This window comes from Amyelois transitella, chromosome Z, assembly GCF_032362555.1.
Source record: "Amyelois transitella isolate CPQ chromosome Z, ilAmyTran1.1, whole genome shotgun sequence".
In the NCBI taxonomy this organism is placed as follows: domain Eukaryota; kingdom Metazoa; phylum Arthropoda; class Insecta; order Lepidoptera; family Pyralidae; genus Amyelois; species Amyelois transitella.
This window is the reverse complement of record NC_083535.1, coordinates 1418759-1442603: the sequence shown is the minus strand read 5'-3', so window position 1 is coordinate 1442603 and position 23845 is coordinate 1418759. Positions and strand designations below refer to the sequence as shown.

At 35.0% G+C, this 23845-nt stretch overlaps 3 protein-coding genes across 3 annotated transcripts in view; 1 reads left to right on the top strand and 2 right to left on the bottom strand.

The window, feature by feature from the left end:
* Positions 1 to 4810, bottom strand: part of LOC106130524 (angiopoietin-related protein 2) — a 102321-nt gene extending 97511 nt beyond the window's left edge. The window contains exon 1 of the mRNA XM_060953418.1: positions 4628 to 4810. Within this exon, the coding sequence (XP_060809401.1) occupies positions 4628 to 4788 (161 nt within the window). The 5' untranslated portion in view covers positions 4789 to 4810. The remainder of the gene's footprint in view (positions 1 to 4627) is intronic.
* Positions 4811 to 5654: 844 nt separating this feature from the next.
* Positions 5655 to 11063, bottom strand: LOC106130520 (peroxiredoxin-6). The gene is made up of 5 exons (XM_013329370.2): positions 10661 to 11063; positions 9836 to 10011; positions 9140 to 9341; positions 7003 to 7075; positions 5655 to 6717 (listed from the first exon to the last, which is right to left on the bottom strand). The coding sequence occupies exons 1-5, from the start codon at positions 10744 to 10746 to the stop codon at positions 6583 to 6585; spliced, it is 672 nt and encodes a 223-aa protein (XP_013184824.1). The 5' UTR covers positions 10747 to 11063; the 3' UTR covers positions 5655 to 6582.
* Positions 11064 to 12871: 1808 nt separating this feature from the next.
* Positions 12872 to 23280, top strand: LOC106130571 (cdc42 homolog). Its single transcript, XM_013329444.2, has 5 exons — positions 12872 to 13003; positions 16954 to 17215; positions 17629 to 17738; positions 18001 to 18198; positions 19006 to 23280. Exons 2-5 carry the CDS (start codon positions 17038 to 17040, stop codon positions 19093 to 19095), a joined length of 576 nt encoding a protein of 191 aa, XP_013184898.1. The 5' UTR covers positions 12872 to 13003; positions 16954 to 17037; the 3' UTR covers positions 19096 to 23280.
* The last annotated feature ends 565 nt before the right edge of the window (positions 23281 to 23845 follow it).

The following is a 23845-nucleotide window of genomic DNA, read 5'->3' as shown; positions in this document are numbered from 1 at the left end:
CTCATATACCTACATAGCTTTGCACTGCACTGGAGCTAACGTCCTTGGCTGACGGTCGACCGGCGTCCTTTCGAAACCAAAACTCAAGTTACGCTCCCCACCTACAAAATATCTTCATTCATAGCATGTGTCTTTCATATTATAATTGTCCAGAGCCCAGGGTCCGTGTAAAAGCAGGTTAGTTGGAAGAGATCTCAATTAGAGATAACCTCGCCTTTGTTTTGTAAGTTTAAAAAATATATATGTTGATCACAAAGTCTATAAGTACTTTGTGAACAACATATATTTTTTTAATTATAGTTTTATCATATATATATATATATATGTATATATGAACGTATATATATATATATATATATGAACGTATATACGTTCGTATATATATATATATATATAAACGTATCTTGATCAAATTAAGGACGTCCTGGTAAAGGGTCAGGTCAAAAGTACCCGAAACCGCCGAGCTTACATGAAGAGAGTTATGAATGTGGATGAAGCGAAGGAAATATGCAGAGATGGTGGCAAGTGGAAAGAGGTAGTCTCTGCCTACCCCTCCGGGAAAGAGGCGTGATTTTATGTATTTATATGTTTTATCACACATTCATACTTTGCACCAGATGGGTAAATCAGAGAGACGCAGTTTTAGTATGATAGTGCTTATTTATTTATCAAATATTTATTGTATAAATTAAATCCATAAGGTCAATGGCCGGACGTAAAGCTTAAAGGATTACCTAATCGTCAACCTTTAGGTTATACAGACAACTCTATAGTGCTTATTCCTCATCGCACCTACTCAGCAGAAAGTCGTATCACGATTCTATAACTTCTAAATGCAATGGACTAAATATACAACAAATCGTAGCGGAAGATTTACACCGATAGTCGAGGATTCACCAAAGATCTCACGATGAATTTATTGATAAACAACATTGCGTACTCGTAATACACAATGTACCATTGAACTCGAGTGGGCATCGAGATATTAGCGTTCATAATTAGCGCAAGCTACAATACGCGTCGCCTTGATCCGATTTCGAGCAATACGCTGTCCACCTGCGGCGGTAAAAATCGAGAGTATTCGATAAACGGCAGCCTAGACAAACTGGCTTTATTATACAAATGACTATGTGCAAAATAGATGTAGGTACAAAAACTAGGAACAGTGCAAGCGCGTTCTCTTGAAATAATAAAGCTTTAAGTTAAAAGTGTTGCCAGTCAAATGTCCTAAGAGTTTCAAATGAATAAAAAATAATTGAAAATCTAATGATTGTATAACTTGCTGTTGGTCATCCAAATATATAAAATAAAAAAAATAAAAATAAATCTGGATCTAAAAATGAAAGCAAAATAATCAGCTGATGCCACTTTGAACAGAAAATTGGAAAGTTCTATTTAGACTATAATAACAAAAATGATCGTGTGTTGTTCTGAAAATTTTGTTGGTGTTGTTGAAAAGCCATCCGGTATGCATACTTCTATCCTAATATTTTAAATGGCGACAGTTTGTCTATCTGTCTGTTACGCTTTCACGGCTAAACTGCTTGACCAATTTTAATAAATAAAAAACAAATTATATTGTCCAAACACAGGCCTAACGTAGGCTCCTTTTTTAAATTAAAGAAAAAGATATATTTTTGTTATTATTTTTGTTTATCTGTGGGGAAACGGTATTGTATAAACATATGTATATTGCACTTGACAGTACCCAATACGGAGGAAGTGAAGGTGACCATGATTGGCCGACGATTAAATGTTTAAATGTTTGTGTCGTGCGAGAGTCGGACTCGTGCCGAACAAGAGGAAATAAACAATTACACCAATAAAATAAATGTACATGGACAAAAATACACAATTAGCAAGATACATGGTAATTTTCTTATAAAAACGTAAGGGTTCCTAATCATCATTAATGATATGTACCTAGATGTTAAATAGATGGATAAATCAAAAGAGTATACAGAGATCGGGGCAAGTGGGAATCTCTGATGGGGTTATAAATAAAAAAAATAATCGTATTGTAGAACAATATTGAAGGAAGGGAAAGTCAAAGATTTATTAGGTAGATAGTTTACCGAGCGACGCTTTGTTAAGAGCTAGGATATAAATTGGATGGCTGAACGTGGCCTTTAAGTCTTTTCGAGACAGTTGGCTCAGTCTTCGCTGCAAGGGATATAGACGTGACTGTATGTAGGTAAATAATACGTATAAATACATACATAACAATGACGTATTAGTTAGCATTGGGTAGAAATATAATGAGACATAGCAAGACTCTTGGAACTATCTATAATTAGTTACTGTTGAGATGAATTAAATTAAACAAATAGAGACATCATGTTACTTTCCTATAGACATGTTGTTATCAAATAGTTTAGTAGAAACGCGTCGCGTGCGCCGGCGCATGCGTCTCCCGGCTGAGAATGCGCCGGTTTACTATCGTTTGTCATGCCTCGTGGATCCGCAACGTTTAGAAACGGAAATAATGATAACTAGTTATTTATTTTTTTCCTAATAAAACAGGATATGTAGCTCTTAAGCTGCGATAAAATTCTATCTTTCTCTTTGAATATGTGCCGTGTGGTTCCTGGCAACAATCGAAAAAACAATAGGACTAATACTTCTCTTTCCCATGGATGTCGTAATAGCGATGGGCTAGTAACCTGTCACTATTTGAATTTTAATTCTTTCATGAAAAAAAACAGGTGAAAGTGGCCTTTCAGTCTTTTTAAAACTTTTGGCTCTATCTACCCCGCATTTTAATGTTATTCTTAGATTTTAGTGAATATTTTTATTTTTGGATCTCCTCGACTTTAAGTATTGCCTATAATCTATATATCACTCGGATTTATGCAAGAATCTAATTTTATATCTTCCTAAACCGTCAAGGTAAGAACACAGACAAAAATCTGCATAAGAATAATAATAAAGACTTCCATAAAACGAATTCTTTACAATAACATTAAAAATAGAGGTTGGCGAATTGTGTCGTTTGCAGTAAAGCCTTGATTATACATACATACATAAAATCACGCCTCTTTCCCGGAGGGTTAGGCAGAGACTTACTGCCTTGATTATAATTTATGTCAAATATCTTTAGCAGTAACAATAATTACGACCATAAGATACATGCAGTAGGTAACTTTCGTTCAGATAATTGTAAATGTTACAGGAATTTTCCCTTTATGACAATGCGCAAACTGTTTCGGAATTTCTTTTAACCCACCTTTAACATAAACGGTTTAACCAAAACTTTCAAAGAAAGCGCCGTGTGGTTCCCGGCACCAATACAAAAGGACCGCTCCATCTCTTTACCATGGATGTCGTAAAAGGCGACTAAGGTATAGGCTTACAAACTTGTTTTTTTAAGCGATGGGCTAGCAACCTCTCACTATTTGAATCTCAATTCTATCATTAAGCCAAATAGCTGAACGTGTCCTATCAGTCTTTTCAAGACTGTTGACTTTGTCTACCCCACAAGGGTTATAGACGTTATGATATGTATATATGTTACAAAGAAATCGGAATAATTGATATTGTTTCGATCTATGAATCCCTAAGCTCTGCTTTAAAACAAGTGACTATAAATGAGTTTACAAACAGTAAAGTAAACGCTTAACTGATATACCAATTTGGATCTCCCTATTTTGGTATCTAGACTAGTTTTATTCTTAAACTCCAAGGTAACTTAGCTATAAAGAACTTTATAAAACTACCGTCACTCTGAAATAGATAAGGAGGTAACAAATATATAATGCCATTATAAATTGGTGTTAGACAGGCATAATTGAATTGCCTCTCGTTACTCTTAGCCAAGTCTTATAGGAAAGTCTTATCATAGCGAAAACAGAAATTATATGCGAGCCAATTAACTTTAAATCGAGGACTGTTTGAGAAATAAATTTCGAACATTATTTGACGTCAACTAATGTTGTTAAACCATACGTTTTGACAATTATTAAGCGATATATAGTATCCTATAGTAATGAATAAAAATTTTGAATTATGAATTTTTTGAAAAAACCCTGGACCCCAAAATAAAGATACCGCAACGCGATGAGGGTGCGACAAATTTTTGGAGAACTCTTATTTTGAAGCCAACAATATGCAATCGGGAATACGATGTAATGGCCAAGAGAGAGTCGAAGAGATGATGCAAGTCGCAGGCAAAAACCAGTAAAATATCGAGCAAAGATAATGTTTTATACAACATTCGTAACTGGGGCGCAGTCTCGGCGTCACGCCGCACTCGCTGTACTTGACAAGTTGTTATTAAAGTTTTACAAGTTTACAGAACAGCTTACACGATAAAGATTTGTAACAACTGCGCGTAGGTGACCACTTCGATCAATTAATGTTGACGCACTATTGCTTAACGACCGACATAAAGCTGTGTTGATATTCTCAATTGTGAGTTTTATTACCTTGCCAACATGTGAGTAAAATAATTGTTTCGAATACGCAGGACTGATTGAAACTTAAAGTTGTTCAAGTTATTTTTTTGACTTTTTTTCGTTCAAGGCAAAAGTCAAAAGGAGACTGCGCGCAAACGAGCAAACTAAACCTTTTTGAACACAACGATAGGCAAATAAGACTATAGCAAAATATAATTCGAGTCATGACTGACCTGTTTCTGACTGAAGCTCTAGCAGACAGGGTGAGATTCCTCTGCGGCAGTCGGGTCGGCGAGGGCGTCGGCGGCGGCCCAGGCGGGGACGTGCGCGGCAACCGTCCACCCGCCGCCGCCGCGGACGCCGCGAACAAAACCACCAACCACCACTTGGTCATCACGATGCGATGCGCACGAGTCGAGCGGTATGCGCTCCAAAACGTACTGACAGCGCTGTGCTCTCCGCGACGTTCACCTGAGTTGTGACGCTGCGCGGACGCCCCACCCCCACGCAGATGAAAGTGAGCCTTTCGATGGTGGTGGGCCGGCGAAACCTCACGTCCTCACCGTTAATTTACGTATGAATGGGTGATAATTACGAATTGAATTAATGGACTCAGCGGCCTACATTAAAGAGCTTGGAGTCAGAAAGCAGAGTGAGATTACCAGCCGCGAACAAAATGTGACGGAGAAGTGAATGTCTCAGTATGATTTCGTTTCTTGGGCATCAGGGCCTCTTGCGACGGCATTAGTTTGAACTTAGGTCTAATTGCCAGTCAGTGACGATGTCTAGAGTATTTGTGGCAACCGTTATTTTCCCCTGCATGAATTCGAACTTACTACGAGGCTAACTCAATCTGTGTAATTTTTCTCGTATATATTTATTTATTTGTCCTCGTAGCAGCCTTTCTAGGCGGACCCCGGGCCCGGAAGCACTACAGTGGATGCAACCGGGAATACGCAAGGATGAGAGGGAGAGCATCCGTATATCTAGTTACTCTACATCAGAGTTCCATGTTAGTATGCGGTCAGTATAGCGTATAGTATAGCGTACCGCAGTATAGCAGACTGTCTGCAAATTCGCCTCTAGTAGGTCGAACATCAATCAATCAATCAACACAACCGCCTTAAAAACTTAAAGAGGGTGGACATACAAAATATGCAATATGAAGGGATCGTGGCAAGTGGAAATATGAAGTCTCTGCCTACCCCTCCGGGAAAGAGGTGTGATTTGTTGTATGTAAGATTGAAATAAAATAATCAGTAATAAAATATACGTTTATTTCAGTAAATATAACAATACTAACCACTATTTATCACAATTTGAAATGTTTAAAACTAAATTACAGGATCAAGTTACAATCATTTCGAATAAATTCCATGGACTAACAAGCAAAAAATTCTTACCATCAGTAATAATCAATTATAAGTCCGTGTTTAGTCCTAGGGGATTTTGTTATAAAAACAATTACAATCTATGAAAATTTTTGCAAATCACATATGTCTATTGAACTATATAGTTATATTTTTGTAAAATTTTATTAATTTTTCAAAAATATTACTTGTTCAATAAACATCTGTCACGTCCCAACAAAAACGACTATTTAGACGCCTGTCCGAATTCTATATTCCATTACTTACTCATTTTGGTAAAAGTAACAACGAATTCTAATTTACATCCGCTCGTAAAACTTATAAATGCTCATGGCGGTTCATTGGCAAAACAATGACTTTATTCGCAAACGTTGATAAAACCTGTAATCTTCTATCTCCCTCTCTGTCTCTGATGTCAATGGAAAACTGAGCAAGACGGAAGACATAAGCCTTGTCAACATTTGTAAATAAACCCAAGATTCCCCACACACTATGCGAGATCCCAGAAATTACAATTGCAGGTGAAATTGAATTATGTTTTGGTTACAATGGAATATATACTGAAGGAAAAGTTAATTATAACAATATAAATTATTTCAAACGAATGGTAGAGCAAACTTTCGTCTAAAAACTAAAATTAATATTAGATTAATTTCCTAATTTGAAGTTAACAAAATTAATAACCGTTAGCATAACAATAAGAAGGAGATTTCACCTATAACGTTCATTTATTGTCAAAATTTAAAATAAAACAAAATACACAAATAATTTAATAAACAACCATCGTCATAGTGAGTTGGGACACATACGTAACTGTTCTAGACCTTGGGGCAGGAAGTTTTCCTGAGGTAGCTCTTCCCGGAAGGTAGTGGCACCACGGTGACCCCCTGGGGGAATATCTTCGGTATCTGGTCTTCAGTTATGGTAGGCAGCACCATGCAGTCATCGCCCATCTGGAAATACCAAATCCGTGATACATACTATCTATAATAATTACATACATACATATGGTCACGTCTATATCCATTGCGGGGTAGACAGAGCCAACAGTCTTGAAAAGACTGAACGGCCACGTTCAGCTATTTGGCTTAACGATAGAATTGAGATTCAAATAGTGACAGGTTGCTAGCCCATCGCCTAAAAAAGAATCTCAAGTTTGTAAGCCTATCTCTTAGTCGCCTAATTATAATTATACATATTATATTATTAGCTGGCTAGTAAAGCAAACTTCCATTCACCTTCCAGTCGACGGGAGTGGCCACCTTCGCCTTGTCAGTCAGCTGAAGGGAGTCAATCACGCGCAGTATTTCACTGGAACAAACATCACTACATATTATATATAGTCCACCTAATTACTCTGTCTGTACGTACCTATGCGCTAATCTCGAAAAGTTGTTGACGGATTAAGTATCTGTTTGAAATGCTGGATAGAGTTTATATGTATAAATGCTACCCGTGTGATGGCCGTTCGCTGGTTTTATTATAATGAGCAAAAGTAGTGAATATTTATCTACTAAAATCTTTATCCTCTACAAGAGTACCTACGTCCGCCCCAACGCAAGCGTGAAACGAAAAATTTTGTCCGTTCCCGCGGGAATTTCGAAAAATCCTTCCTAACGGATGCCTACGTTACAATCTGTTACAATCAGCGTGCGAAATTTCAACCAGATGCGTTGATGAATCAGGCAGTCTCTTACTCACTCAATACTTCATCCATAAAATTAACAGATATGGAATAGTTGTAGAACTACTCTTTCCCAAAATTCCCAAAGAAGCTAGAATTCCATGCCATTGAATTCGAAACTAGGCAACAGCATGGCTGAAGCCACTAATTTTAAGCGCAAAATATTTTACGAATAGATAGTAGTGATGATTCATTGCTAAATAAAATCGGTCAAGTGCGTGTCGGGCCACGCGAGCTCACACAAAAAAAGTACCAAATTACAGCGTCCTATCACTTAAGTCTCTGAGTAAAACCGCGGACATGCAGATATGTCAAAAATATACCTAATAATAAATTGACATTCCTAAATATAAAAACATAGGAACCGTCATTATCTCATAATACTTAAAGTCCTTGAAATTTTTGATAAACAAGTGTTTCAAATGCTAAGTTTATTTTCTCATATCACTCTCACTCTTTTTCGGGTAGTCCCAGTTGCACCCTCCACTGCAAAGCTTCGGGACCCGGGGTCCGCCTTACGACTTAACTTTCGTATACCCAGTATAAATATTTCTACTTCCATACATAAGTATTATGAGAATAGTAACATTATTATTGTCACACGCCAAAACTGTATAATCATCGGTTAAATACATAAAAAGAATACAATGTTTATAAAACACACATCATGCGAGTGTATTATGTTATGACAATAACATTTCATGTTTCAATATACACATTATGACGATAAAATAGTCTTTCATATGTTATACTAGAGGCCGCCGTGGAATCAATCCCGCGGGAACTCCGGGATAACCTATAATGTTATTCTAGGTCTTCAGATACCAAATTTCATCGTAATCGATTCAGTAGTTTTTGCGTGAAAGAGTAACAAACATCCATCCATCGGCGCATTGTAATCCTTCGCATCCTTAACTTAGACCAATTACTTAATGAAGTAATTGGTCCTTCTTATGATGTAAGATTTCTAATTATGAAGATGGTTGTAATCATTATTACATCTACCTTACATGCTAATAATCAACATAAATTATTCCATGAGATTATTTAGAGTTAACCTGTCAAAGCTTACATAGAGCCAAAAATTCCTGCCTTCTTTGCATTCCACTTCACAGCTATATTACAGTTCAAGGCAAGAATAAAAAACTTTTGTATAGCAGCAAATGACTTAATTTCTTGTTAGTCTAGACAGTGGTGGCGGTAAGCAGCATCTACCATGCCTAACTTTATAGAAATTTTACAGTATAGTTAACTACTTGATAACTCCCTCAAAGTTCCTGCAAGTGCAAGCCTGAATTTCTTGTTAAGAGTCTATCATAGAGTAAGCGTGGAAAGTCGCGGCATGCCGGCTGAATCCAACTCATCCTTGTCCACCATACCTAGCTTCATCTATACTAATATTATAAAGCTGAAGAGATTTTTTTTATTTGAAAGCGCTAATCTCAGTAACTACTGGTTAGAATTGAAAAATTATTTTTGTGTTGAATAGACCATTTATCGAGGAAGGCTTTAGGCTATATAACATCACGCTGCAACTATTAGGAGCGAAGAAATAATGGAAAATGTGACAAATAGGGTAAATTATTCACCATTGAGGGCTTCAATTATGCCCAAAATAACTATTCCACGCTGACGAAGTCGCGGGTACAGCTAGTAGCAATATATTACAGTAGTAATATCCAATAACTTACTCAAAGTTCCTGCCAGTGGTTGCGGGATATAGCAACGAAAGCCTAAATTTCTTGTTGGAGTCTATAATGAAGACAGCGCGGGCGGTCAGCGGCATGCCGGCTGAATCCAACTCATCCTTGTCCACCATGCCCAGCTTCATGGCGATGTGACGGTCTTTATCCTCGATTATTGGATATGGGAACTTGTCGTCTTCGTTCATACCTGTAAATTATACATTTTCTTGAGTGGTAGAACAGTTTTCTTTGAACTGTAAGAATATTCTTACTCATGTTGCCATTAATCAACTTTGCCTAATGTTCTCCCAATTTCGCCGTCGCAAGTAATGAGCCAAAGTTTGGCAGCACACTGCATACCAATTTATATATGTATCTGCATCATTCGACACAGGATGAGATATTTCTCTTCTGAGCATGCAATATCAAACTCTCTATAAACGCATAGTCCTTTTCAAAGTGTCTCTAGAAAATTATGTTTTGAATTGTTGTATCATACTGATATTATAAATGTGATAGTTTGTGGAGGCGGATGTATGTTTGTTACTTTTATAATCAAAATCTACTGAACAGATTTAGATAAAATTTAGTGCATCCGTAGAATATAACCTAGATACTTGATCTTATTACAACTTTTTTTGACAAATTTCCCAATAGAGCATGCGCTGGGGTGCTGCTTGTAGTAAATATTTGTATTCTTACCGGCATAGCACTTGATATCCTTGCACCATTCGACATGTGACGCCACACTGTCGCAGGAGAGTCCTATCACCTTGACATTCCTCTTCTGGAACTCGGGCAGGAGCTTCAACACGCGGGACAGCTCCGTGGTGCACACTGGGGTGAAGTCTGACGGGTGGGAGAATAGAATGCCCCAACTAAAGAAAAATATATAGAATCAACCATGTGTTTACTTTGTTGATTTGCTCTATGGCAGATTTTTAATATTGTATATAGAATAGATAAACAGATAACAGGTTTGTAGAAATGACTTTACCAGGATTTTTGAGATTTTCAAGGGATATAAGAAATTTTTGTCAAGCCTGGGTTGGACTTGCTCTCTCAACCCTCCCTTCTATCCCACTAGTGCCATTTAGTTGCCTCTTAGTGGAACAATTTAGTCTCAGCAGTCCAACAACATAAAATAACACAAAAAAAGTCATCTCAAATTGTACCACAATGAAACAACTCAATGGGGCTAATGGGATACATAGATTAGTTTAACCTCAAAGTCCCATTACCATGAACACTACCTACTGCTCTACCTGGTATCATTCTGCTCGAATTGCACCTTAAGTTAGATACTTACAAATCAAATCCTATGAATACCAGGCTAGACAGTTCTTAGGGGTAAAATGTAGAGCAATCATGCTTTTAGTAGAAGAAAATAACCAAAATCTAAGAACAGAAGCACAAAAATTAAAATTAAACAGAGATTAACCTTATATTTAAAATTTAGCAAAAACGAAACGAATGTACATAGTTTTAGCATTTATAGTACATTAAATTAGTAAAAATGTTACTTACGAATCTCCGAGCCATTGATGAAAGTCGATCTCTCCATCAGTCGTATTGGCAGTAAAATTGGGGAAAGCCTCTCCTAGCATGAACATTTTGCTAGATAATTGCGAAATTTATCTCAAATGCAATAAAAACACAAAATTATAACCTCCACGGCCGGCAATTGGCAAAAATTTTAAGAAGAAACTAAAAACTTCAAGAAGCTGAAGCAGACAATTCCAATTTTGAAAGTGTATTAAGGACTCTACGATCCTCCTTCGATCGCAATCGCTCTTCTTCTACTTAGCTTTTCTTTGTTTGCATAGGTAGGTATCTACCCAATTTACAACCGGCCAACGAAATGTACAGATATGAATTAAAAATGTCTAAGAGCGGCAAAAGCAGCATGTACATAAAGAAAACAAACAAGTAGAGGGTTACCATCTTCACTTTTTAATCTTCTTTGATTCGAAGAATTATACATGTGGCATTCCAAACTCTACGTATAAATAAACATAAACAATGCCTATCTCCCGGAATTTAATTTGATTCAAATTTGAAAAATATAATTTAATTGTAAACATTTTGTTGCGTCAATATGATTAATTTGTATTAGAAGTAATTGACTTCAAATTGTTATTATTAAAAAGCGTGTTGGTTCCAACACTAATGTATGGGAATGAAAGTTGAGTGTGACGGAAAAAGCTCTAAAATAGAATAAACGCGGTAGAAATGAGAGAGCTTAGGAGTATTATAGTGTAAAATTGAGTGACAGGATAAGGAATAGCGTGTAAAGGGAATTTTGTGATGTGAAAGAAGATATAGTGACAGGAATAGAAAAGGGAATACTAAGATGGTTTGGTCATATCGAGAGGATGAATGAAAGCAGGTTGACAAAGGGAGAGTGAATGGGTCTGCTGGAGTGGCAAGGCCTAAACGAAAGTTTCTTAATCAAATCGGAAACTTTCTAGAAACAGGTCTGAAGAAAATAAATTATTATACATACATAAAATCACGCCTCTTTCCCGGAGGGATAGGCAGAGACTACCTCTTTCCACTTGCCACGATCTCTGAATACTTCCTTCTCTTCATTCACATTTATAACTCTCTTCATGCAAGCTCGGCGGTTTAATAAATTATTATTATTACTTTAAATAAATTATTTTATTTAATTGAAAATATTTTATTTTTTTCTTCAGATCGTTTAAAATTGTCAGGAAGGGTTATATATTTATAGTGTCTAGTGGTCCGGATTTAATCTTCTTAATTAACTAGTTGTCTGATAAAGAAATAAGAAAAAACAACAATTCATTTTTTCACATTTATTGGAAAATAAATAATGTGTGTGTTCACACTTGAAAAATTAAATTGTCGGGAAACAGACACTAAAAGTTTGAATTGTTTTGTAATTGCAATTTTCTCGCCTTGTAAACATGACTAAAGACGTTTATTGTACCTCTGTAAAATCAAAAGGAAAAACAAGACATGGTTGACTCCAGACTCCAGTCGACATATCTACATACTCCTGAAATATAATTTGCCCATATTTTGGTAAAAGAAAATCTATATGGTAGCACTAGATTGTCATGTGTTTGTCTCCAACTGACATTAACAATGACAAGGAACTTTTTCTCATCGTACGTGGGCGTGGATTCAGAATTCAGGCTACCACATGTCATGCCATTGTTACTGCCAAGCCAACAAACAATGATCACGTATGAATTTAGTGATGGAATAGAAACAGATTTATTTTCAAAAAAGCAATACGATACGAGGTAAGTATCGTTTATAACCGTCAACATAACATAAGTCTTATGTGCTTTCGTACTACCGCTTCCAAAAAGAAGAAGCAACGGAACAAACAACACTGTTACATTTTTACCGGATGTCAATTTTATTTTAATTAGTTGAAATAAGTGCTTTGCTTAGGTAAATTCAAATAATGTAAATTTCTAACGGATAGGATGACTACTACGTCTACAGCCACAAATAAGTATATTATTTTTAAAACAGGTCTAATCCTCATAAGTTGAAATATGTTAACACTCATATTTTCTATAGATTGACGCCGACGCTCCGTTGACCGGTATCTTACCAATCAAAGCAGGTATGCAGAGGTCGTTCCGTGCCAAATGAAAACAAATAGTCTCTGCCTACCCTTTAAGAGAGAGATTTAATAAACCTTAATATCCATTATCATCAAATTCTCGATTACCTACGTACTACGTCATTTATGTCCCATCACTATCCGCTACAATAAATGGCGTCACCGTCAAAGACCCAACCCGCTACGTGAATTTTTGTGTTTCTTGAGACATTTACCGGGTGTTTTAATCAAATCCTTTTATTGTCTTACCAAGTTATTGTAAGGTAAGTTCTTTAGTGTATATATTATTCGCTTACAGGTGAAAATAATAACATAACTAGTGCTACGGTTTGCCACAAAATGGACGTCAAGATGTATTGTGTGTGACGTGATTATGTAAAAAAAATAGTTATCAGTCCTGTAATCAGGTACATATTCAATATCAGTTGAAAGTGATAGTTAAGTTAACTTAAATATGAGCTTTGATTAAGATTGTTGGCTGCGAAAGTCGGTTTTTGTGTAGTTTAATGGTAAAAAGGTGGATGGCCTGAGTAGGTACCATTGCAGCGATCGAGCTAGCATGGCGATGACTAGACTGACGCATTCCATTCCTTCCGTGTGACGGCACGAGTGCCTTGCATAGAGCGAATTGTTATTTTAAGTACCTATGCACTTGCTTCTTACCCAAAGACCTAAAACTTGCTTATTTATTTACATTAACATGAAGTATAGGGTTATTGCCCTCATTTTTGTAACATGATTGGAATGTAGTCCTTCCTTTGTATGTATGGCAGATAATGTATCCTAAAGAACATAAAACCCGGAATCCTGGTAACAATTTCATTCAAATAAAATAAAATGTGTTGACATTTTCTTCTCAAAACAGTGGCAGACAAAACACACAAGTGTGAATTTTATAGTTATTATTAAATTATCTTCAAATGTCTACGAATTTAGTGATGGAACACAGTTTTATTGTGCTTAAATGAAGTGTCATATAAATTACTAGACTTTACTATGCTACTAAGTAAAGTTTAGTTTATCATAATTGGTATAACTATTATCAAACAGATATACAAATCATAATCTATATGTTATGCATCAATGGAAATAGATTTGTTTTTCCCATCTGTTCACATATGTGATCAACATTACAGTAATAATGAACAATAAGACATTATAATTAAGTGTGTGATGGTCACAGGAACTTAAATGCTTCACCTCAACAAGATGTTGCTTGAATGCATAGCCAATCAAATTGCTTTTGATTTGACACAGACACAATGGATATTGACAGTTTTATTTTGTCAATAAAGTGGTCATGTTTTGATGAATAATCATTTGCTGAAGCTGCTGTTGCGAAATGTTTTATTAGGTGACATGCACACAATTCATTTATTGGTAATTGGTTGTACGAAATATAATTTGTACAGTACAATAAATAAACAAATTTTAAGACTTTTTATCTAATAGTTTACTATTGTTTTAAGTACATTAATTAATTACATGAAATACACATTAGTTGAGGAACGGTGAGGGGAAACAAACTGAATGTGTGGGGAGAGCCAAAAGTCTTGAAAAGACTAAAATGCCACGTTCAGCTGTGCGGCTTAAGATGGAGTTGAGATTCAAATAGTGACAGGTACCACACAGGGAATATTGTTTGATGTGTAATTTCTTTTTGACTGATGGACTGACTTTTTTCAATCTATTGGTTTGATTTTGTGATATATAACAGAAGTGTGCAGTGGGAGTCTTGGGTAGAATAATATAGAGACTTATCTGACTGCTGAGTAGTCATAAGTATTTAGGTAGAAGGAATTTTCAATATTTTGAATTTGTGAATATCAGCTGTTTAGTGACTAGTTTTGAGGTTTGCTGAATTGTTATTTGCGAGATTTGCTGTGCACAACAATTTTCTAAGTATGTTAATTTGCAAAGCATTGTAATCCAAAGTGTTTATTTCATAGACAATATAGATTGTTTTTTAAGTGCTAAGCTTAAATTGAAGACTGATATATAAAGTGCCATGTGGTTCCTGGCACTCACGAACAGGACCACTTTATGTCTTTCCCATGGATGTCGTAATAGGGCATTAAGGGATAGGCTAATAAACTTGGGGTTCCTATTTTAGGTGATGGGCTAGGAACCTGTTGCTACATATTTCAATCTCAATTCTATCATAAAGCTAAATTGCTGAATGTGGCCTTTTAGTGTCTTCCCTGCAAGTCTTATGTATGTTTTGCTGATATATAAATAACAATTTTTTCAAACTCTTGTTTTGGAGATAAATTTTCTTCATTGTATGTATGTAAAAGTGGAAATGTTTATTTAAAGTTTATAAATACATAGCTAATTTATTAACCACGAGGAGGCGGTAGATTTCTGTAAGGTTGCCAGTGGAAATCCAAACTCTCTGCGTACCTCAATGGGAGACAGGCGTGATGATATGTATGTATGTAAGAGCTAAGTCATCAGTGTAAGAGAGCAATTTTTTGAGAGTACTTCTCCACCAATTCCAAAGAGATTAAATAAAACATAATACATATTATCTAGCTTTGCGATTGTTCAAAATTTATTTGAGATAACTGTACTTTAAAGTCTGCAAAACATAATTGTGTTTTCTTTTGTGCTATCGATAATTGCAATGGCGATATTTCTGTGAAATTAATTATATAACTGTTGCTTAAAAATATATCTCATGTACCAAAACAAGTGATGCTACCCGGAAGAACTCAGTCACAGATAATGAATAATATTTACAATAGGGATGTGGACTATTTTTGGGAAAGTGTTTAAAACCATGCATAAGTACCAAATATAACCCAAACTATTTATTATTATTTTTTTATTTCAAGTAATTCCTTTAAAATAATTTATTTAAAATTCCATTTAAAATATCGCGCCAAAACGCAGATACCTGTCAAACGGCCGCTGTGACGTCACGCGTTATAAAATATTGTCGAAGTTGTATGTATGTAATAGTTATTTCGTAGTTGTGTGATAATAATATGAATTCAAAATTTTATAAACATTGTGCGGTGCCGCAGTGTAAAAGTACAACTATTAAAACACCTGAAAACTGTTTATTCACGTTCCACGTACAAAAACAATGCGGAAAAAGTGGCTTCAATTAGCCCGTCGGGATCCGGCACTTGTATCTACACAAAGTAAAATGTATTTCTGTGAGGATCATTTTGATGTAAGTTTGATAATATTTGTTACATTTACTTGTACATATTAAAATATTTTTTCTCTTCAAGTTTTCAAAGACAATAACTCGAATTTTTAGGTTAGAAATAATGTAAACAATGTTTCGTTCTTTCATTATAGTTGGGCAATGATATGGCAAAATCATATTATTTCGTTTTTACCTTATAATTTAAAAATACCTACTATTGCTAGAATAATGTATCTTGAGTATATTACTTACATGGATGTCTTCACATTTCTAAATTCAGCAGAGCAGAAGTTACTATTTGTTGCGAAGAAATTAGCCACCGTAAAGCAATCAATTCTTGGCAAATTTGAAATATCTGCCTTAATATATCCACTTTCCATTATGGGAAACCCTTTAAAAATTTATTCAAAAAGATAATCGGACGGAAATCACGGTAACAATATGATCCAAATATCAACAAACACCATAATACTTGACAGCGAAAATTCTTGTATTGCAACGCGTGACATCACGCGTTTTGATTGGTGTTCATTGTCACGTGACTTGAGGGTGAAATATTTTATTACATTTTATTAAATAAAAAAATAATCCCTTGTTTATTCAGGAAAATATTGTGTTTTTTATTATTTTTACTATAGAAACTACCTTTTCGTCGTAAAATTTTACACTTATTTGAGTACAGTCCACATCCCTATTTAAAAACATCTTTTTCACACAGCAAAGTCGAATTCAGTCACTACATTTAGAAACATAAGTATCATTGTCATGTGATCGTGTCCACCATAAAGCTGGGAGAGACACCACATTTCCAATTAATTCAGTATTAGTAACTAATACTGAATTAATTGGAAATGTGGAAAAGGAAGGAAATCTATGTATTTTTAATATTTGTCAATAAATAAAATCTTGGTAATTAAAGTTGTTTTCAGGATTCTGAGGATTTTTATTAAAAAGTCTTTATTACAAAATGGTTAAAACTCTTCTATCAACTCATCTTAGTTCCTCCAGATGTAAATTAAAAAAATAAACCAGCTTCTATCTCTTTCTTTTCAGGCATCTCACACTGCTTGCATTTGCTATGTACAGCTCATCATAGGGAGATAACCAAGTTTCTACCGTGAAAGTTACCAGACAAACATGCAGACTATCAAGTGTGTCGTGGTGGGGGACGGCGCTGTCGGTAAAACGTGCCTGCTGATCAGCTACACCACAAACAAGTTCCCATCGGAGTACGTGCCAACAGTGTTTGATAATTATGCCGTCACTGTCATGATTGGTGGGGAGCCCTATACATTGGGTCTGTTTGATACTGCAGGTAAGATTTGGTTTGAACCTACATACATACATATGGTCACGTCTATATCCCTTGCGGGGTAGACAGAGCCAACAGTCTTGAAAATACTGAAATGTCACATCCAGCTGTTTGATTTAATGATAGAATTGTGGTTCAAATAGTGACAGGTTGCTAGCCCATTGCTTAAATGAAGAACACTTAGTTTATAAGCAAATCCCTTAGTCGCCTTTTACGACACGGGAATGAGATGGAGTGATCCAATTCTTTTTTTTTTATTTGTGCTGGGAACCACAAGGCACATATATAAAAACCACACCGTAACGGTTTGAAAAATTATTATTAATTCTTTTGACGATGATTACAATTATTTTGTTTGTTATAAGATAATGGTGAAGAGCTCTAATTTTGCTAATGTATGTTTTGTTTCTCTGCAGGTCAGGAAGATTACGACAGACTCAGGCCATTAAGTTATCCTCAAACTGATGTTTTCCTGGTATGCTTCAGTGTAGTGAGCCCCAGTTCATTTGAAAATGTTAAGGAAAAGGTTAGTACATAATTATCACAATACCCAATTGTTGATATAGTAATGGAGGGATTAACTTTATGCATTTACTTGGAAGGGCATTGTCCAACAATCGAATAAGTTACTTCCTAATCAGTTGACAACATCCTGGTCTATTATTTTGATTGTCTTTGTGAACACAGATCCATGTTTCATGCTTTGACTCTGGTCAATCCAGGTGTGGCAGAGTCAGAAAAGACTTAAATTCAAGTAAATTAATTAAAAAAAAATAACATTTTCTCAGTGGGTGCCGGAAATCACTCATCATCAGCAGAAGACGCCGTTCCTCCTAGTGGGCACGCAGATAGACCTCCGGGACGACCCCACGACGATGGAGAAGCTGGCCAAGATCAAACAGAAGCCGGTCTCGCTGGAGCAGGGGGAGAAATTGGCGAAGGAACTGAAGGCTGTCAAATATGTTGAGTGTTCCGCTCTCACACAGGTATGATAAAACTTATGTGTCTCTATTTTATTATTGGTCTTGTCAAATCCATGGTATTATAAGCTATGTGTGTGAAAAAGGCTTATGTAAGCTGCAGCTGGAAAAAAGTTACCGCGATGGAACTGAAGGCTGTCGAACAGATATAGCCAAACTTAATTCATATGTCACAGCATCTCTATTTTTCTATTGCTTTGGTCAAATCCATGGCGTTATGAGCTATGTGGAAAAAGACTTTGAAACTGCTCAATAAATAAAAATAATATATATGGGACAAATTACACAGATTGAGTTAGCTTCGAAATAATTTCGAAACTTGTTTTACGAGATACTGCCTCAACAAAATTTTTTTTATTTAAATCAAAATCCCAGTGCTATCAGAAAAGGTTCGTTTGTCATTATGGCCAGACCGGGCTTCGAAACAGAAACCTCCGATGTCATAGACTGTCGTACTACCGCTGTGCCACAGAGGCCGTCAGAAAATCGAGGCCGAAGTATGATGACCAAGAGATGCGACTGGGAAAATGCAAAAATGAAAGTCTGTGAAGAAGGCTGCCTTGTTTGTGTGATATTTCCTATATCATACAAACAAGGCAGACCTTGTTGTTGATTCATTCGTGTATCGTATTCGTAATCGTACTCGTATCTAAGCACAGAAATGGCCAGAATTATGAGGCGAACTTAAACTTATTTTTGAGATGGGACAATTAAACATTGCCCAACTTACCAATACTAAAAATTCTTGTTGATAAACAGACTTGAACGAGACATTGTTTCCGTTTGTTTAAATATCATGTTTCATCTTTACAGAAAGGATTGAAAAACGTGTTCGACGAGGCCATATTGGCGGCGCTTGAACCTCCAGAGCCTGTGAAGAAAAGGAAATGCGCCATTTTGTAAACGCGGCATGCGGTCCGCCGCCATTACACGCGGGACTCGGCAGTCGCTCTTACTCTATGGAACGTGACGTCATCGCTGCAATTCTGATTTCGAATTTCCTTTTTTTCTTTACAACCAGCAACATCGAGAACGCTGTAGAAATCGAATGTTTCCGGTACGTTCTGATGCAATATTCTATAAGCCACCGATTGCGAACGTTTATATTTTAGAATATTGTAATAAGTTGATAATTTGGTATATAAATATGTATCATTAAATATACTTTTATTTTAAATACAAATGATCTTTGATGGTACAAATATATACAGAAAATTAAAAAAATAACTTAGTAGCGCGATGACGTCACGTTTCCTAAGCAAAATGGCGACTGCTAAGCTACAACATAACAAGTTAAGATAACACTGTAATATTCAACTTATTTTTATAAAATTATAATTAATATTACGCCATAATAAAAAATAATGAATATTACAGCTTTTTAATACGTATCAGTTGAGATATGAGAATATTTAACTCTACATTTTCTCTTCAGGCCGTCTCTCAGTTTTCGATTTAATATATACTAAAAGGCGATTTTGTACGCGCTGCTCATAGAATTTATTTTATTTATGATTAAGTCGTTATTTGTAACCACATAATGCATTCTAATTAATTAAAAAAAAAACAAACCTTAGTAAAATGGAACTGAACTGAAGATTAACTTTATAATCATTAGTTTTTATGATTAATATAAAATTTGCTTATGCAGTGTTTGGAATCTTAAATGATGTCATGCACAATATATGCTATGCACAGTGCGAACTATGCATTTTGTATTACTTGGTAATAGTGAGTCCTCAGTCATTTGTATTATTACAAGAGATAGCTGTATTTTGATAACACATCTAAGAGCTTTGGAAACTTCTGGTGGAAGTTTATGATATTTGACGTTTAATTACATTAGGTATAAACAAGTGAATGTCAAAAACAATACAACAGAGATTCTACTAAAACACACTATATTTAACAGTCCCCTGAAGATAAACCTCATCCACCTTTTATTTTAGTATGAACAGGAGGTCGTGTTACGTTGCAGATGACTGTACATTTTTATTTTCGTTTACGGAATAAGCCTTCCAGCGATAGTTACCAAAAATGCAGCTACCTCTTATACTGTATCGGATGTTCAGTGCGCGTGTACGCAACAGTTGGCCGGCGGGGTTATTACGTATATTTGGCAATCGGCGTTGCGGTGTCCTTTTGTATGCTCTCTCGAGTGTTGACCACAGAGAGAGAAAAATAAGTACCATAGAGGTATTAGGAGTGACTTGAGACGTGAGATTGCGTTTTTGAACGTGAGCTGTAAACAATTAATTAGGGAATAACCATATGGAGGGAGTTATACATTGTATTTGTTTTTTTTTTTCATTTTATTAAATGATACAAAATAGTAGTAGATAATAATGCTGATTTTAATTTTGTTCCCAGACTTGTTCACGTTGATTTGAAATGGATTTTTAAATTAATTTACGCTCTCTCCGTAATAATTCTATTTATTTAAGAAACATCAATTGGACATAAATTAATGCTATCATATGGCGATTGCAAATATAAAATGACCACGCCGTATGTTCGTATTTTTAATCATTTATTTATGTGTTCTTTAACTATATCACTATTATATTAAGTCTTTATGATGTAAACGAATAATATCTTCCTTTATAAAATATAGTAAATATGGATTGTTTTTCAGAACGCCAATCAATTACTAATCTAGTCTAGTGTAACTATTTTTCTACACTCGAAAATATTAGCAATTTGATTCCTTGCATTGGTAAATTCGCCATCGTTTTTATACAGAATATAACATTATTATATTAATAGTGATTTATTGTTCATCTATCAAAGGAATGCTTTTTTTATCTTAATAAACATGTTACGAAACTCTGACTGAATTATATACCTTCATTCCATGATTGTGTTTGTATTTCTGTTGATTCGGTCTGTATTGGATCCCATAATTTTTTGTGGTATAATTTACAAAGATGGTTTTGTCGCATAATCATCATTTGGCATAACTTTCATTATAAATTGTTATGTAAAACGATGTTTATGCCAAAAAGTTGTATGTAGTTTATGAATTACGCTAATAAAATTTATGTAACCCAACGACCGTTCTGTAAATATAAATAGATTTATGGTAAGAAAGGTGGTACGGATTAGTGATTTTTTTACTTTATTTTATTTTTGACCGCTAATGTCTGATTTTGATTCGACATGATATTCTTTAATATTTTATGGAATATTGATTTATTTGATATAAAAAAAAGGTCATTTGTCCTTACATTGGATGAATCATTAAAAAAATATGCTATCGTTCAATTATAAAATGTTAACATTAAACTAGTTTTGCTAAACTAATCATATTTCTTTCCAAAAAAACTTATTATGGAGGGGAAGGGCAAATTTGAAGCTTTAGCATTTCATGATAGGTCTTCTATCGTCTCGATGACTGCAAATTACCCTATTAAGTCAACGGCAAAGACAACCTTATGGGCAGTACCTTGTGGGGTATTTTCCCGGAGGGGTAGGCAGAGATAATTGATAGATTCTACAAGTTTGTGTCAGGATTGATAACAAATCTGCCGTAGGTCAAGCAAATACGCCATAAAGCGATTCTATCTTAAAGCGAGCAAACGTTATAGCGACACTTAGCAAAATGTATATTTATAATGCTAATAAATTATATATCCGGTTGCCTCTCTTATAATTTAATGAACGCGTTGGACAGATTTAAACGCCTATCTTAATCGTGTTGCTTGTATACACCGATGTCTGAAGTCAAATGAGTTACTATTTTTAAAACAAAAAAAAAATCGTCACTGATTTATATTTCCCAAGTGAAGATTGGTCTATGAAGGACCTGTTATTGAAGATGGATGGTATTTATATACTCTGGTATTTACATATATTTATTTAAGATTTAAACATGATCCATTTCTACCATAAGTTAACGCACAGGTGCACTTCAAGTGCCTATTTTGAAAAGTTTGATACAAAATTGTCCATTTGACATGGTAGGAATTTCAAAATTTACATACATTATTGATGTATGAAATTATATTGTTCGCTTGCAATTATTTAAAGCATTCTATTATCTCTGTCGAGGAGTATAACGATTTAAGTAACCATTTCTTCATACAAACGTATTCGCCTGTTTTATGTTTTTTTTTTAATTTAATTAAAATCAATATTTCAGTTATAAAAATGTGAAAATACGGGTAATATGTTTGTATGACGAATTTAACTGGAGTTTTCTCTTGCAATTGCAATCCTAATGCATTTGAGTATTAGGACACAAATAAATTGTAATAAAAAACGGTTTTAGTGTCAGGCGGATTTTATAAAAATAGTTTTAAACTCTTATGCGTATTAAAAGTTACGGCGATAGGTTGAACTAAAATTTTTGCGAAGTTCTTTTCAAGTTCGTACGTACAGACGCCGGATTTCTATTGTAGCTACCTGTAAGTACATGTCATTGTACTCTGAGCGAATCCTTGGCCCTGAGGCATAATGTGTTAAATTCACTTATATTAAACAATTTATTTATAATTGTATAATTATTGCTTGAGTATCGAAAAGGATGTGAGATGTATTGTTTTACCGCTACTTCGCTTTGGTGTAACATTTGAACTTGACCGATTTTTGTCGGTTAAAGATTGAAGTAGTAAGTATTACCATGGTAGTCATACTTACCCAGTTAACTTATTACTTTATGGAATGATTTACCTATTAAATTAATCAGTCGGAACCACTGACTACCACACAAAAACCCGAAATTTGTTTTTTTGTCAAAGGTATAGTGAAATATATGTACCACAATATTTTTTTAAAATACGAATCTAGGCTTTTCTGTCCCATAGTGAAGTATCCCCATGACACTAAAACCCCATACAAATATACTAACATGTAATTCAAATTGTTTATAATAGGTACGATAAATTTAGCATTTATACGAATTTTGAGACAATGATCAGTTCAGAATTTTTAATATTTACTTTTATATATTTTACTCCCTTTAGTAAGCGGGAATTGTTCCCTTAATATTTGTCATATTACTATTATTATTGGATTTATTATATTTCGTTTGTATCCGTAATTAGTTATAGGTGTATATTGAAATAATAAAATAAGAATAAAGTAACACTTATTTTATTTTTTAGGTACCAATTTTCTATCGAAATTTGCGCTTCGCTTCTTGGGGCAATTTTTAATAGTTTTTACGATTGCCTAGTACGTTTAATTAGATGTTAGTAATTCTAGCTTCTACCTTCCTCCTGGCTTTTATTCCCGGTTGCATCCTCACCACTCTGATGAGGAAACCGGGATATGAATTTGATAATAGACCCTGGATTGGGTGAGTCAGTTTTATACGAAGCGACTTCCTGATCTCCTTTGCGGGTAAACCTAACCAGTATTGGATCGATCATGGTTACACATCCAGTTACCTGAATGGGCAGGTTTCCTCACGATGTTTTCCCTCAAGAGCATCGGTTAGTTTTCAAAGGAATGTAGTTAGTCATTGGTATGTACCAAGGTGGGATTCGAACCTGTGGCCTTTCTGCCCATCACACTTTTTAAGCGGGCTCTTTACCGATTCGACCACTTAAGTATCAAAGCCTTCACTTAATTCGGAAGAATTATTTAAAAAAAATCAAAACTATTATCATACATCTTTATTATCTGTGTCAGTGTGTCGTAACTGGAAAAG

Coding starts and splice junctions, on each gene's coding strand:
- LOC106130520 (XM_013329370.2), bottom strand. CDS start 10,746: ATGTTCATGCTAGGAGAGGCTTTCCCCAATTTTACTGCCAATACGACT. Junction 9,342..9,835: donor GGATATCAAGTGCTATGCCG/GTAAGAATACAA, acceptor TATAATTTACAG/GTATGAACGAAGACGACAAG. Junction 6,718..7,002: donor CCACTCCCGTCGACTGGAAG/GTGAATGGAAGT, acceptor TGGTATTTCCAG/ATGGGCGATGACTGCATGGT.
- LOC106130571 (XM_013329444.2), top strand. CDS start 17,038: ATGCAGACTATCAAGTGTGTCGTGGTGGGGGACGGCGCTGTCGGTAAA. Junction 17,739..18,000: donor TTGAAAATGTTAAGGAAAAG/GTTAGTACATAA, acceptor ACATTTTCTCAG/TGGGTGCCGGAAATCACTCA. Junction 18,199..19,005: donor AGTGTTCCGCTCTCACACAG/GTATGATAAAAC, acceptor TCATCTTTACAG/AAAGGATTGAAAAACGTGTT.